Source organism: Thunnus maccoyii, chromosome 8 (genome assembly GCF_910596095.1).
Source record: "Thunnus maccoyii chromosome 8, fThuMac1.1, whole genome shotgun sequence".
In the NCBI taxonomy this organism is placed as follows: Eukaryota; Metazoa; Chordata; class Actinopteri; order Scombriformes; family Scombridae; genus Thunnus; species Thunnus maccoyii.
In genome coordinates this window covers 15,557,011-15,573,117 of record NC_056540.1, presented here as the reverse complement: position 1 = coordinate 15,573,117, position 16,107 = coordinate 15,557,011, and the positions used below count along the sequence as shown (strand labels likewise).

Here is a 16,107-nt window from a genome sequence, read left to right as displayed (position 1 = left end):
TAATTGAAAGAAAAGTACTTTCTTTTTCCACTCATGCTTTCAATGTACACATAGCACCAGCCTCAGGTGGGCAGTAATGGTGCCGCAGCCGCTTATCATGGGAGTAAAGTACAACAAATAGAATTACCGTAGTTTTAAAATCTTTTTTCCATATGTTGTCATTTGTGAAAAGACCCAAAATGAACACTGTAAGTGGACTACTTGATTACTATAGGTGCATGAATGTTGTATAGGAATCCTAGCAAATAGGGAACGTTCCCTAAAAGTTCTCTGAAGGTTATATAATTTGTAACATTTAATGAATGTTCTAGGAATGTTCTTTAAGGGTTATATTTAAAAAAAAAAAAAAAAAACCTTTCCCTTTCCCTTTTTTTTTTTTTTTTTTTTTGGAGTAACCATTCCCTGAAGGTTACTCAAAAAAACAACAACAAACAAACAAACAAACAAAAAAAAAACAACTTTAGAGAAACTTCCGGGAATGTTCCCTAAAGGTTTTCTCCAGGTTATTTAAAAAACCTTCAGGGAATGTTCTCTGAAGGTTACCTGAAGCTTACTCAAAAAAGAGAGAAAAGGGAAAGGGTATGGGATATATGAGGCATGTGTCTTATCCAGTAGGCTACCAGAGCGCACCTAGAAGTTAAAATTTTGAAATGAAAGATATTTGCATATTCATGAATTCCGAATTTTTAAATGAGGAAGAAAGATTAGATGTCATTTTAAGGATTTAGCGTGGTAATTATACTGGTTTTATAATGTCTTCATGACAATCCATCCAATGTTGTTGAGACATTTCAATCAAAATGTGATCCTCATAGTAGCAGTAACGTTATGAGGAAAAGTCAAGGGATCGCACAAGTCAGATATAGGACCATAAATGTCTGTATGAATCTGTCTTGTATGTTGAGATATTTCACAAAAGCGAACTATTGGGGGAAAAACCCAAATTGTCATTCTTAGAGCCGCAGCATGGCGTTTAAATTGTTATTTCCGACAGTGCTTAAATGCACCACGAATAGGCTACTGCAATGTAAACGCCCTGGTGGGTGGGCCCAGATAAAGCGTCTCCCAGCAAACCCCGTCCATAAACCGCTATTCATAACAGTGTAATGCGGGATGTATGTTTTGTACATCTTCTGTCTTAATGTTGTGCATATAGTGAGGGGTTTACTCTGCCGGCATGTTTCAGTAAAGTATTGATCAATCGTAATCATATGGTGCGCTTAATTGGTCGGAGACGGTACATTTGTGTACCACTGACTGGACACAGGTTTTACGTTTTGAATCGCGGCAGATGATGATAGTGTTGCTGTTGCTGGGGGCCTGTGTTTGTTTGGGTGAGTGTGAAAATTATTAATTCGCCTTTAGACTGCTTGTATGACTGTCTGACCAAGGTACGTTTGGACCGCTTGTTTTTTCGGTACAATTGACACAGGCAGAAACCAGAAACAGGTTGTTTTTTTTTTTTTTTTTTTTTAATTTTGGGCAAAAATCTAAAAATACAAATTCAGCTTGATTTCTTGTTTTCTGTTCTTACTGACAAAACGAATTTACCACTCAATGTTTCATTTTCATTGGTGGGAGGGCCTTCAGCGCCCCCTTGTTTCTGATTGGCCAGTGTGCTCTATCAGTTACGTTTGCGTTGTACTCTTCAAAATAAAGGTTCCACTATTTTGCCTTTAGAAAGTGCCAATGTCAACACAAAATATATAAACAGACAGACAGAGCTTTAGCCTTTATTAATTGATGGTTATAGTTGATAAATAATTTATTGTGACCTACAATGACAATAATGTGTTTTTCATATCAAATGAATGTGCTGTCTTTCATTTTCAAATATTCAGTTGCTGCATAAAGTAATGCAACAGCGTTTTATTGTATTGCTGGTTCATGTGCAGCTGACAGCAAACAGAACATCAGTACTGATGTTTCTGCAACATTCCGGATACATTCAGTGACACCTGAACGACATTATTGTAAGATTCAGACATTAATCTAACACGTTTCAGACCTGCCTGAGTCACATTAATAGCTATCTTTTGATATTTGAGTAGATTATATTATGCGAAATACTAGAGAAGTAGAAGATGCACAATACATGAAAGTTGGTTTGTAATTGTGAAGAGCTCTGTGTGCGCGCGCACCTCTGCCTATTACATTTATTATTGACATTCAAATTGAGGCTTTTGCGCTCTGCAGTTTTTTCATTATGAACGAATATGTGTGTTGAAATGTGGAGAAAAGTCTTAAACACTGGAAACCGCTCCGCTCACTCAATCAGAAGCAAAACAAGGGCATATTGCTCTGAGCGGCATCTTTTGTGAATAGGATCTTAAAACGGGGCAGATTACAGGTACAAATGTTGCGCAATTCATGATGCTATTAGTGGGCGCAATCCATTCTTTGTGGATTTGGCCCAAAATGTGTTATGGTCACTCAGCTGCACATGAACTGGCAATACAATATAATGCTGTTGCATTACTTTATAATCTATGCACTAAGTGAATATTTGAAAATGAATGACAGCTTGTTCATTTGATATGCAAAACAGTTTTATTGTCATTGTAGGTTATAAAACAAAATCATGTGCAGCACCTCTCAGTAAGAGCATAATAAATTATTATTCAATTATAATCATCAATTATTAAAGGCTAAAGGTCTGTTCTTCTATATATTTTGTGTTGGCATTGCACTGTCCAAAGACAAAGAGGTGGAACCTTTATTTTGAAGAATGCAGCTCAAACACAATTGATAGAAGACACTGGCCAATCAGAAACAAGAGGGTGCTGAGGGCCCACCCACCAATGAAAATGAAACTTTGAGTGGTAAATTTGTTCTGTCAGTAAGAACGGAAAACAAGAAATCAAACTGAATTGGGGCTTTTTGTTTTTTGCCCAAAATTTTACATTTAAAAAAACGACCTGTTTCCGGTTTCTGTCTGTGTCAATTGTACCGAAAAAACAAACGGTTCAAACGTACCTTGGTCGGTTATAGGAGTTATCTTCCTTATCTTCATTGTATGTTAAGAGGTGTTTATTGTCGATATTTCTATGCCTCTCAGCTTTCACCATATTGTTAAGGGTACCCACCGAGAGGCACTTTGTGTCTGGTGTCTGTGAAAGGTGCTATATAAATAAACTTTGGTTGCTTGCTTAAATATAAAAACAACTTAGCCACGCGCAATGTTCTGGGTGCTGCACAAACTCTAGCGAACCAAACTTATTCTTTCACAGTGAGTTTTGTCTCTCTGGTGTCTTGAGCTCGATGTGTGAAACTGTTGATTTCTCTGCAGGTGTTACTGACGATTTTAGCTCTGTCCGGTATCGCCTAACAGGTGAGTAGCTGATTTGCACAGGTTCACAGAATAAATGTAACTGTGCATTTAAAAATATTTAGCATCAACTTTCATTAAAAAAGTCGTTGTTTTTATTTGGCTCGTGTCCAAACATTCTCCGCGTGACGCGCGCGGTTCTCAGCAGAAATAGACAGGGAAAACGAGAAAGATAGGGCTGCCAGTGGCAGAAGCGCCGCAGCAGACACGCTTCCAGTGTGGACGCTGCAAGCGTGAGAGACGCAGCAGTTCAGCGACACACACGCACACACGCTGCTCACGCATCCAGTGTGGCCCAGGGGTTAGGCCTATTCTGCAGCAGCTGCAGCCCATGTGTTTGCTTCTTGTGGAGTTAAATGTGAATAGTTGGGTTCCAATTAACATCTGCGATCAGATCAAATCAAACAGAAAACAGGAGATCAACACTGTCCATACCTTCTATTTTTAGACTCACTTTGATGCATTTGACCATAACGGGTATAATCGGATAATCTGTAATTCATTTGTAATCAAAAATGAAAAAACGGTAAATCTCTTATTTGTTTCAAAACCAAAAAACGGAAAACTTTTTTTGATGTCAGAATCAAATAACGAAAAAACAGTCAAAAATTGCTCGTTTTTGTTTTGTTTTTGCCAATTCCTTTGATCGTCATTCCTTTTTGGATTGAAGAATGAGGTTTTGAAATAAGCACTACATCTGCTTTGAGCCAGATGTGCTGTACACTCGTTGAGGCATTTTGTTATCTTCATGGCCTTATCTAATCTGCTTCATTTTTTTATACCCAAAGCAACATTATAGTTACAAAAAACAGAAGGGACTGGAGCACACTGATTAGTTTGCAGCCTTTAATTGTGCAAACAGACTAATGTTTCAACACTAATTAAAGGCTGCAAATTAATCAATGTGCTCCAGTCCCTTCTGTTTTTCGTAGTCTGTTGTCCTAAACTAAAAAGCATCTGATTCAGCTGCTTTTTGTTGGAAGATGCATGGACCCTGTTTCTACAACATTATAGTTAGACAGCCAGGCCCTTTTTTATGTTTTTTGCATGCTCTCAGATGTTTACTGTCTTACCTTAATATACCCTTCATCTACAGTATCTCTTCTTCACTTCTTTCTGATTAAAGATTCATCTGATGTTATTCAGAAAGACGTGTGCTATGGAGGAACTTCACAATTTAGGCTTTTATTTTTCTATGGACGGATGTACTTCACTCCAAGTAAGACAGGCGGATCCAGGAAGCTAGTAATGGAAAAGGGGAAGGTGAGCAGCTTGTGATGCAATATCTTTCACCAATATTTCTGTGGTATCCATGCCAGATAGCATCTGAAATATGTCAAATGTCTGGCTCCTGTTCAAATCAGGACAATCTTGAATGTATCTCTCTCTGTCCTGAGTACATTTATTTGTGTTGTCTGTCTATTCAGGTGAAGGACCCACGCTTCAAGTCTTCTCCTTACTCAGTTACTTTGACAAAATTGACAGAAAGAGATGATGGAACTTTTTCAGTCTCAATTGCTGGTGAAAGACCATTTGATATCGTCAAACTAAACATTTTGGGTGAGAACATTAAACAATACTATATTTTTCACCAGAAAATCTGTAGTATTCTTAAAGAGAATAATTCAACCCTTTTTTTCCCTCTATGTGTTTTTTTAGAGTGTGCTGAACAAGTGGTGAGGTCTTACAAGGCTATGTACTCCTTCAATGTTCCTAGAGAGGCTGAATTCCTGGAGTTCACTCCTATCCTCAGTGTGGACCAGCCAAGAGTCCTGTGGAATCGCACAGACCCTCAGACCAATATGGGAGGCAGAGGACATGTGAAGCATAATGTCTGGGAGATTTCCGAACTCACTCAGGCAGACAATGGCCTCTACAACTTCAGGAAAAAAGACAAGACTTTGCTATCAAGGATAAAGCTCATAGTAAAAGGTAATGATAGAAAAATGCATGTGAGCCTTTTAAACTGCTGTGTATCTGGTTAACATTACATTCATTTCACAGAAAAGAAATGGTCTCAGCTATAAATATCACAACACTGATAACTGTAGCTCAGTTTGTGCCTCTGACAGAGCTGCTGGTAGCGTCAGCAAGTCTGATAAGAGATAAGAGGAGTTCCAAAATCCTAAAGTGACATCTTTCTCTCTTTTTGTCCAAGACAAGATATTCAGATTAGAATGATATAAATCAGGGACAATTTCAGACATTTTTGCAAACTACACATTGATTAATTGTTGGTGATACATTTTCTGCTCGCCAGATTTTGGGTGGAGAATCACTTTAATATCTTCTGTCTTGTTCATCCTCTTTTCCAGCAAACAGAAGGTCCTATGAACTGAGTCCTGGAGAAAGGCTTGACTTCACTTTTGATCTGGAACCGAACTCCTGCAACATTTACTTCATCTCAGAAAGTGACCTCAACCTGAGAGAGTTTGAGACTGAGATAGTTCGTCAAGGCAGGCTAGAGAGGAAGGGCTTGGATGAAGTTGATTGTGTTGGGTTTCAGCTGTCAAAGCCATGTGGGATTTTGATTGACAGCTTCCAAAGGTCATGTGTTGGACGTTTTGAGGTCAGAGATCAGAATGGCAACATGGCCTTGGTGGTGTCATTGAAAATGAAGCGTAAGTGTGCTTTATAATAAGTATCAGATATGTTTTTTCATTATTGCCTTGCTATAAGAAAAACCTTATTTTTAGCTTCTTTTGTTTGCTTTTAGCTTTTGGTTTATCCAAAGTGGTTTCAAAAGTTTTCACAAGGGTTTGTTTAGTGTTCTCAGTTTTTAAATTATCATTTGGTCTGTAAGTCTATAAATTGTCAGGAAATAGTGAGAAATGACCATTGCAAGTTCCAAAATCCTGAAGTGACATCTTTCTTCTTTTTTGTCCAAGACAAGATATTCAGTTTACAAATTATATAAATCAGGGACGATTTCAGACATTTCTGCAAACTACAAATTGATTAATTGTTGGTGATACATTTTCTGCTCACCAGATTTTGGGTGGAGAATCACTTTAATATCTTCTGTCTTGTTCATCCTCTTTTCCAGCAAACAGAAGGTCCTATGAACTGAGTCCTGGAGAAAGGCTTGACTTCACTTTTGATCTGGAACCGAACTCCTGCAACATTTACTTCATCTCAGAAAGTGACCTCAACCTGAAAGAGTTTGAGACTGAGATAGTTCGTCAAGGAAGGCTGCAGAGGAAGGGTTCGGATGAAGTTAATTGCGATGGGTTTCAGCTGTCAAAGCCATGTGGGATTTTGATTGAGAGCCTCCAAAGTTCATGTGGTGGATGCTTCGAGGTCATAGATCAGCATGGCAACAAGGCCTTGGTGGTGTCACTGAAAATGAAGCGTAGGGTAAACCACAAGACAAAGAAGACCATCCGAGGTAAGAAGCCAAACAATTTTTGAGGGAAGACGCCCTCGCTTTAAAGAATGAATAGTTTAGTCTTTTTAATGTTAGATTTCTGAGAAAGTATGCATGATCTAACACAATAACATAATAGCTAACCAACAGTAAGAAATGTATTATTATCAGTCTGTGAGGCTAACTAGCTGACTTTATGTTACGAATTTATTTGTTTTCGGAAGGAAAAAAAAAAACCTGGTCAAATAATAGTGCACAGGTTGGTTACATCACTGCCTCCATCTCTTTCCTCTGCTCCACAGTGCTGACTGTGTGTCACTGCAGTCATCGATGGCCTGGGTGACCCGAGTTCGAGACCCATTGTAGGGACCTCCTTTGCAAAATAGTTTATTGATAAACACTCATTTCAAAACTTTCATATCCTAAAATTAGAATTGAAATAAAAACAAAAACAGGATTTTTACACCTATTTCCACTTTTATACAAATACAAATGCAAATAATGGGCTCTCTGCACATCCCTAATGTGTGTATTGGGGGGGGGGGGGGGGGGGGGGGGTATTTAAAGTCATGAAAAAAAGGTTTGAAATTTTTCTTGCATTATAAATGAGGCTCTACTCGAGGACAAGAAACAGAGGAAGCTATGGGAAGCAGGCTCTTGAGGATGCACTTAAATGCATTAAAGACTGTGTGAATCACTGAAATCAGTGTCTCTATAATTTGGCAGACCACCAAAAACCTTTCGTTGGCACATGTGACCAGCTGATGAAGAGGCCAGGCCATATTCATCAGGGGAAAACTGCTGTCTTCTCTGCAACCTTTGAAAATGATCTGGTGTGCCACATCCAACATATGGAGAGAGCTCTCTCTTGGCAAACATTGTGGGATGTAGGAAACTGGCCTATGACCTGGCTCCAAGGATGGGGATCCAACACCCATTTAGTGATGCCAAAAATGTTGCTGGGAAGACTGTTTCCTAGTAAGCTGATGTGCCAGATGGTTTGTTACACAGAACCATCTGAGAAATAGTACTTGGAAACTGTTTGGAAAAGGGCAGGCACTTTCAAAAAATACTTGGTAGGTGATTGGATGAACCATCTGTCTATCACCATCTTATCTTACAAGGCAGCTGGATTCCAGAGATCACGAGATCACATGAGAATCCTCATAGGATGCTGATGGTCTGAACCACCAGTGGTTCAGAGATAAGCACATAACTTGAAGCCTGAAAAGATTGATCTTGCGAATCTTGCAAACATTCATGATGAGAAATCTATTCCTCTCTGTCTGCACCCCACAGGCCACTAGCCTTGCCCAGGCAGTAGGCTTCAATAAAGTAAAAGTGGGTGTATATTTTGATGTTTATGAAAACATGCTTCAGAAACTGAACATGTTGAACACCTAGCTGTGGAACATGGATCAGATAGGAGTCCAAAACATCCAGAAACCCCAGCCTGTGGTTGCAACAAAAGGGGCTCAACAAGTCAGGAGGATGACGAACGCTAAGAGAGGATTTAATGTCACTGCTTTGTGCACGATGAAAGCTGCAGGGCAATTTGCTCCTCTGATGTTTATCTTTCTGAGAAAGAGAATGGATCTGTTGGAAGAGTTTCAGATTGACTCGACGGCAACCTATTTGTGGAGTGGCTCACCCACTTCGCGAAGAACTTGAACGCCAGCAAGAATGATCCACACATCCTCATACTTGATGTGAACCACCCACATAAAACCTTAGAGGCTGTTAATCTGGCAAGACATCTTGGCATAATCATGATTTCAATACTGCCTCACTGCGGCCTTAAAATGCAGCCCCTCGACAGGACCTTTTTCTGAAGCCTGAAGATGAGCTACAGCAAAGTGGCCGACTGATGGAAGACCAAAAACCTGGAAAGAGAATCAACATCTATGAGATTACTGGCCGATTTGATGAAGTTTATAGCCAGGCTGCCAGTTTGGGGAAGGGGGTGAAAGAGTTCATGCCTGTGGCCTAATGCCATGTAACAGGGACATTTTTGGAGAAGAGGGCTTGATCCAGAACCTGCCCTACAGCCTGCTCCACACACCTACTCCCACCAGGCTGCTTGAGAGCCCAGTCATGGTAAGACAACCAAAGTGTCTTATAATATTTCAAAGGCTACATGTTTTATCAACAGTGCTATTTATAAAGTTCAACACTGTTTTCTGTCCATGTCAAGTCTCATCCCGGCACTTTGACCTCAGCCAAAGCTACAGCAGGCAAGGCCCAGAAAAAGGAAGGCTGAGTCAGCAGCAGTGATTACAGCCGCACCTACAGGAGAGATCTGGAGGAGAAGGCAAGTGGCAAGAAAATTGTGAAAAAGCCCCTATAAAATAAGAAGATCGAAGTGAAGAAGAAGACCCAGGAAGATGAGGATGCTGAATGTCTGTACTGCACTGAGCTGTACTCATATTGTGGTGTGAAAACTTTATGAAATGGTCTCATGAGGAATGAAGCAATGCAACAGAGGAGGGTTTCTACTGTGAGTTTGTTTGGAAATTTAATTTTTGTTGTGCTTTGCTGATTTAAATGGCGTTTTTTAGGCCTGATTGTTAAATTGTTTCTCTGATTTGGAATGACAGTTTTTTGGTTTGTTCACATCAGTGTGAAATTTTAATAGTTGTTTTATTGATTTGAAAATATTGACAATAATCCTGCTAGTCACATAATTTTAATGATTTGTTCACACTTGCATGTTTTTTTTTACGTAACAATATTATTTATGTCAGTAATTTAAATATCAATTATAATAAACTTATACATATTTTAAACAAATCTCTCCAATTGTGATTTGTCCTAGGCCCATCAATTTGAAATTAATTGGCAATAATCAAACCATTCTAAAAACAATTAAAAGTAAGTTCATTATGCAGTTCAAGTAAGAGCAATGTCAATAAAGTTAAATGTTATGCATGAAAACCAAGTCTATATACCAATCATTTGGTCTGTAAGTCTATAAATTGTGGTAAGGTGACATCTTTTCTTTTTGTCCAAGATAAGATATTCAGTTTGCAATGATATAAATCAGGGACAATTTAAGACATTTCTGTTGATGATACATTTTCTAACCATCGTCTAATCAATTAATCGACTCATTGTTTCACCACTAGGGACTCGCGGTGATACTACAGTTGGTATTATTGCTGCTGTTTCTCTCTTTGGGACATGTTTCTGCGGTTGCTTGAAGAAATGCTGTGGGGAGAGCTCCTCCAGAGAGGACGATTCTGAGACTGAAGCGGCTGCTGCATCTGCACCTGAGGTGACACATTCTGCACTTTTTTGTGTGTACAGTACCATCAGGTTAAAGATCACTGTCATGCTGTAAAAGAATATATTCCCATTGTGTCTCTGGACTGTATATGTTTAATTTAAATTGCAGTATGAGGCTGTTGGACCGAGGTCAGATGAATTGAGTCAGCCCTCTGGGACACACTACCCCGCTCAGCCTTCTTATACTCCGACTGGTCCACTGGTTAGTGTGTGTAGCATTGCATAGAGAGAACCTCTCCTCTCCTGTTCTTTTGTCTGTCTTTTCTCTTGCCTCTCCACCATTAAACTGTTATGTCACTCTGCAGGTACACGATCCTACTGGCGATGCGCCACCTTCTTATTCTGAGGTATGACCTGCTGCACATGTTAGTCTGAGCATGCACACACATATACTCAGACACTTGATGAATAAAAGTGCAATTTATAGTATTTTTCAACATCTGTGTTCCTTCCAAATGGACATTTCATGGTGTAATCACTGTAACCAAACCTTGGTTGAGATGATCAGTCGCTCTCCAGTGTGTTGTTCGTACTAGTCAGTGTTTTTACTTGAGTTTTTAGCGATAATTTTGTTTTCCACTTAAATCATTTTTGGCAAGACATTTGCAACAAAAAATAACAATAACAAAACAAACTGTTTGTGAAACACATTCATAATTCATTATCATTCACACAGTCCTGTTGATGGGTTTATTTGTAGCTCGGTCTTGTTGTATAACAGCCATTTTTAACATTTTCCTTCTAGTTGTGCTTCTTGTATCCCCAGATATATGTCAGTTTTTCTATTAAGACGATTTCTTCAAGACAATTGATCAGTCTCTGTGGCACTGTTTTCCCCACATACTTTGTAATAGCTTCTTGACTTGCTATTAATAGTATTTTAACCAAACATGTTACTTCCTGTTACACTTTCTTCAGAGAAATTGCAGAGATAAAGTATCATACATAGTTGCAGCACTTTACATACCATTTCCCAAAACACCAAAAAATATGAGTGTACCATTTAAATGATCCACACTCTCTTCAACATATCTGACATCATGTAACTTCTTTGTCTCTCAGATTTTAAAACCACTTTTGCCATGATTTGGCCACTCATCACCCCCTGCCTCTCTTTTTGTTTTGAAGTATTTTTTCTTTTATGTAAAAGAAGAAGAATGTTTAAAGTTATGTTTTACTTTGGTTCCTCAGTTGTTCCACCATTTGCCATTTTTAGGAAACATAACTATCCCCTGTTCTTCTTAAAATAATCAATAACTTACAATTGTGTCAACACTGAGATACCAGCTGACAAAATCTCACCACAAAGTCCATTTAGTAGCTCTTCCGGGGCTCTCGACTGTATCACAGAATGCAATAATGAACATTAAACTTCCTAAAGGTTGCAATATCAAAACATCTGTGGTAATAATTTGACATTAATATTCTCCATGTTGCACCAACAATAACAACAGTTATCTGTATTTTAGACTTAATTCAGCCGGATCTGCATTAAAATTAAAGCTTGCTGGTGATTCTCTGATACACAATGACATGTTGGTCTTTTTCTCTCCAGGTTGTGGCTTCAGCAGAGCAGGCAGTCGTTCCATCTGCCCCCGTCTACTCAGACGTTGAGCCGCAGTTTGAACTCAAGGGGATGACCTTTCCCTCAGACTCAGCCAATGTTTATACCTCAGACAAACTCAACTTCCTCTGAAGGCCTTAATTTTGATGGGTATCCTTGTTGTAATATTTGGTGCTTGCATTATACATTCTAGTGTGGATTATGTATGATGAGTTGTAGATGTTACATTGATATATACTGTAGCTATTTCAGAAACATGTTCATTTACTCAGGCAAGTCACACACATTTCTAAATGTTTTAAAGAGAGTGATTGTTTGACATCTACCAAAAATATGAAATGCACCAGTTGCCTTTTCGCCCTGCATGTATCCACTGGAGAGTGGCAACAACGCCTTAACACCGCTGCACTGCGGTCAGTTAACGTAATTGTGTCAATACATTTTCTGTTATTACACTTTTACTTTTACACACAAGCAGTAAACTGGCTACAGTTGCAATGTGCCTATTTTGTATGTGTCTCCATTTTATCAGTCACTCTCACATGTACACTTCCCTCTTTTTGGATTGATTATTTGATTATTTATTTAAGTAGATGTTTTTAATATATTTGTTTTAATGTTTTGGAACTCATGTTAGAGTTTATGACTGTTGTGTAAATAAGGAGTTTCGTTGGTTTTCTGTTGAAACACTAACAAACCTTTATCATTTTTATTAGTCAGATAAAACAGCAAAGGAGAAGGGATTGCAGCCATTTTCTCTACACAGTTTGTGTATAATGACATTGACCTGAGTGAATTTACATCGTTTGAATATCTTGCTCTTGAGCTCAAAGCAGAATTATTAGTATTCACTATTACATTATATCGGCCACCAAGATATTCATCACTATTTCTACAGGAATTCTGAGAGCTGATCTCACTTAGTATCAATAGACATGATCGATTAATCCTGAATGGAGACCTGAATATTCATATTAATAAAAAGAATGACTCCAAAGCTGTGGAGCTTGTGAATTTACTGAACAGCTTTGAACTCACCTAACATGTAAATAAAGCCACTCATTAGCATGGTAACACTCTAGACTTAGTAACAACAACAGGTTTAAACATTGATAGTGTTTCAGTATTACCTCTTTCTGACCATCACTGTGTGTTTTTTGATGCCAACTTAACCTTAACAAAGACTAAAAGGGAATTTTTGGTTCAAAAGAGATTCCTAGATGACAAAGCTGAAATAATATTTTCTAATGTTATGAGATCATTTGACCCATTCAGTGAAGACTGCTCTTTAAATGACATGGTTGAATATTTTAACAACACCTTGTCATCTGCTTTAAAACTGCTGCTCCACTAAAGGTTAAAAAGGGGTCGACCGACAGAATCTCCCCATTGTTAAACAATAACAGTGTTAATGAGATCGAGAGAATCTGTTGGGCTGCTGAAAGAAAATGGAGACTCACAGTTCACTTTAATATACAAGAAGCCATGGGTGCTTATAACAAAGCAATACATCCGGCAAAAGAAGATTACTTTTCCAAGATTATTACAAAGGATGCTGGGAACTCACCTACTCAACACTGCCCCCGATCCCCCACAGTTCTCTGCATCAAAATGTGAAGAACTTGCATTGTTCTTCCATAACAAAATAACCTCAATTAGAGACAGTATTGCTGCTGATGTGAACACAGATGATCTCATTAAATCCTGTAAAAATGATGCAACCATGGGAAAATTCACCTGTATTACACTAACTGAGCTTTGCAAGACTGTCACTGAATGTAACTCCTCCTCCTCATGTATTGACCCTGTACCTACAGCTTTTTAAAAGTGGATGTTCGATAGTATTTCAAGTTATGTCCTGATACAGGCCTGAAATTATTTTTTGCACTCTGTTTTGCATTTATGCACTGCTACACTTCTTTTAAAATGTTGAATTTTACTTGATTTCATGCTCTATATGTATACTATTTATAAACTTTTAAAAAATATATTATTATAGCTTTTCAGTGGGTTTTATTTTCCATCTTATGTTACATTAATGTTTTTAACATGTTTTTAATGTTCATTTTATGTCTATTTTATGTTCTTTTTCATGTGAAGCACTTGGTGCATGTAATTTCTTTGTTGTAAAGTACTTTGAGCTACCTTTCTTGTATGAAAGGTGCTATACACATAAAGATGATGATGATGATGATTATTATTATTATTAAGAAGCATAATATGAAGAGTTGTAAAATATTTGTGAATACATGTGAACATTTTCTGCTAGTGTCATGGAAATTCTGACTTTGTGTCAGGTATATTAAAACTAACACCCTCCTACAGTGTATGGTTATCTGTATTTGTTCTTCTGTCTAAAAAAATTCACATACAGTATAATTTACTTGCAGGCACCATCAACCCAGCATGTCACCACATAGCCAAAAGCTTGTCCAAGCATATAAATTCTTTCCCACCATACCAACTGGTTCTCAGGAGAAACTCAACTGAGCAGAAGCTAAAATGTGACTGAGTTTGTGTCAATACTGAACCACAGGCTTGGACTCAAATGCAGACACTGACTCAGTTAGCAAGTTCAAAAATCAGTCCTTTTAATCACCGCTGGGTCAGTACACAGGAGATCAGTCAGTGAAGCAAGAGTGTATAAATCAGCATGCAAGAAGGCAAAACAGTTAACGTAGCAATAAGGCTTACAGAAAACTCACACTAGGAAAGAATGCTGGACTGCTGTGACAGGGGAACAAGACGAACTGGCACAGAGGTAAGGGAACACTAAGACTATATACTCTAGGGAGACAATGAGACACAGATGCAACACATTAGGGCAGGGCAGGTTCCTGGAAAAATTTTTTTAATCTCTCATGGTAGAAACCATGAACTACATAAAGCAATGGAAGCACAAGGTCTAGCAATAAAAGAGCTGAACTAGGGTGTTGAAGAGAGTCAGACTTCCTCTAATAAACACTTCCAAGCTCAACTGCCAACTGATATCAAAGATTGTATCTCATAAGGAAAGTATGGAAACGGATATGGATAACATAGTGAAGGGAATCAAAATGGTTGTGGAAGAGGAACTGACAAATTCTGGAAGGCCCCTTTTGTCAGAAATCCACTTTATGGTGGATCAACTTCAAGTGGAACTTCAAAAAGAGTTCAAATGTTTTCACAGAGATGCTCAAGACAGTATCTGCAAGATATTCCAAATAGTTGAACGAAGTAGCACTGAGATAACAAAATTGACCACAAATCTGGGAAGGTTGAGGGGAAAGAGCAAATACACACCGGAGGGAAGCACACAAGGGCAGGAAGAGAAGGATGTGAAACGAGACAAGAAGTGAGTATCAAAATAAAACAGTACAAGTACAAGACAAAGAATACCAGGAGAAACACAAAGGTAATTTAACTATCCAGAAGGGGCATGACAGTACCCCCTCCTCTACAGCTGGCTCCTGCAATCCATGTTTGCAAGGGTGGGTCTGATGGGAGTCCTGGATAAATGAGGGGTCCACAATGTTCCTGGCTGAGACCCAGGAATGTTCTTCTGGGCTGTATCCTTTTCAATCCACCAGGTATTGGAACCCACGTCCCCGATGCCGGACTGCCAGGAGCTTGTGTACGGTGTAAACGGGGCCTCCATCGATGAACCAGGGGGGTGAAGGGGGTCTGGAGGCAGGGACCACATGGCTCTCTCTGGCAGGTTCAATTTGACTCATGTGGAAGGCTGGGTGGACTCTCATGGCTCTGGGGAGTTTGAGTTTGACTGCTACTGGGTTAATGACCTTGCAAACAGGGAATGGACCGACAAACCTGGGGGCGAGATCTGGGACTCCACTCTGAGACGTAAGTCTTTAGTGAAACCAGAGCCAGCAAAGAGGGCACGCTAACCTCCTTCTTCAGGGCAGGGAAGAGAGGAGGTTGATATTCATAGGCGCACTGAAAGGGGGAGAGACCAGATGAGGAATATGGAAGGGAATTGTGTGCACACTCGACCCAGATCAGCTGTTTGCTCCATGTGGGAGGCAAGGCAATGCAGGCTGGTCTCCAGCTCCTGGTTTAGCTGCTCCATCTGACCGTTGGTTTGGGGATGGTGTCCAGAAGAGAGGCTGACAGATGCACCCAGGAGTGAACAGAAAGCCACAAACTGTGGACCCCAGTCAGACACAACGTCCATGGGGAAACCATGGAGGTGAAAAACATGATGCAACATAACCTCGGCTGTCTCCTTGGCTGAGGGTAACTTGAGCAAGGGGAACATAATGGACCATTTTAAAAAATCTATCCACCACTGTAAGGATGGTGATGTTACCTTTGGACTTTGTTAGCTGTCACAAAGTCCATGGAGATGTCTGACCAGGGTCGATGTGGCACAGGGAGTGAATGGAGCTGACCAGAAGCTGGGCGTCAAGAGACCTTGCTGTGAACACACACAGGACAGGCTGCCACATACTCTGTCACCTCCTTCTCCATGGCCAGCCACCAGAACCGCTGTTGTATGACAAACATAGTCCTGCATACTCAAGAGTGACAGGATAACCGGATAGAGTGGGCCCAGTGGATGACCTG

At 39.4% G+C, this 16,107-nt stretch overlaps 1 protein-coding gene and 1 long non-coding RNA gene across 2 annotated transcripts; both read left to right on the top strand.

The window, feature by feature from the left end:
• The first annotated feature begins 1,097 nt into the window (after positions 1 to 1,097).
• On the top strand, positions 1,098 to 7,159 carry LOC121901429. Its single transcript, XM_042418212.1, has 8 exons — positions 1,098 to 1,334; positions 3,290 to 3,331; positions 4,455 to 4,591; positions 4,756 to 4,888; positions 4,988 to 5,260; positions 5,644 to 5,949; positions 6,375 to 6,716; positions 6,998 to 7,159. The coding sequence occupies exons 1-8, from the start codon at positions 1,292 to 1,294 to the stop codon at positions 7,036 to 7,038; spliced, it is 1,317 nt and encodes a 438-aa protein (XP_042274146.1). The 5' UTR covers positions 1,098 to 1,291; the 3' UTR covers positions 7,039 to 7,159.
• Positions 7,160 to 9,384: 2,225 nt separating this feature from the next.
• LOC121901436 lies at positions 9,385 to 13,548 on the top strand. The gene is made up of 4 exons (XR_006097291.1): positions 9,385 to 9,969; positions 10,090 to 10,182; positions 10,286 to 10,327; positions 11,536 to 13,548. It is a non-coding gene; the product is annotated as an uncharacterized LOC121901436 (long non-coding RNA).
• The last annotated feature ends 2,559 nt before the right edge of the window (positions 13,549 to 16,107 follow it).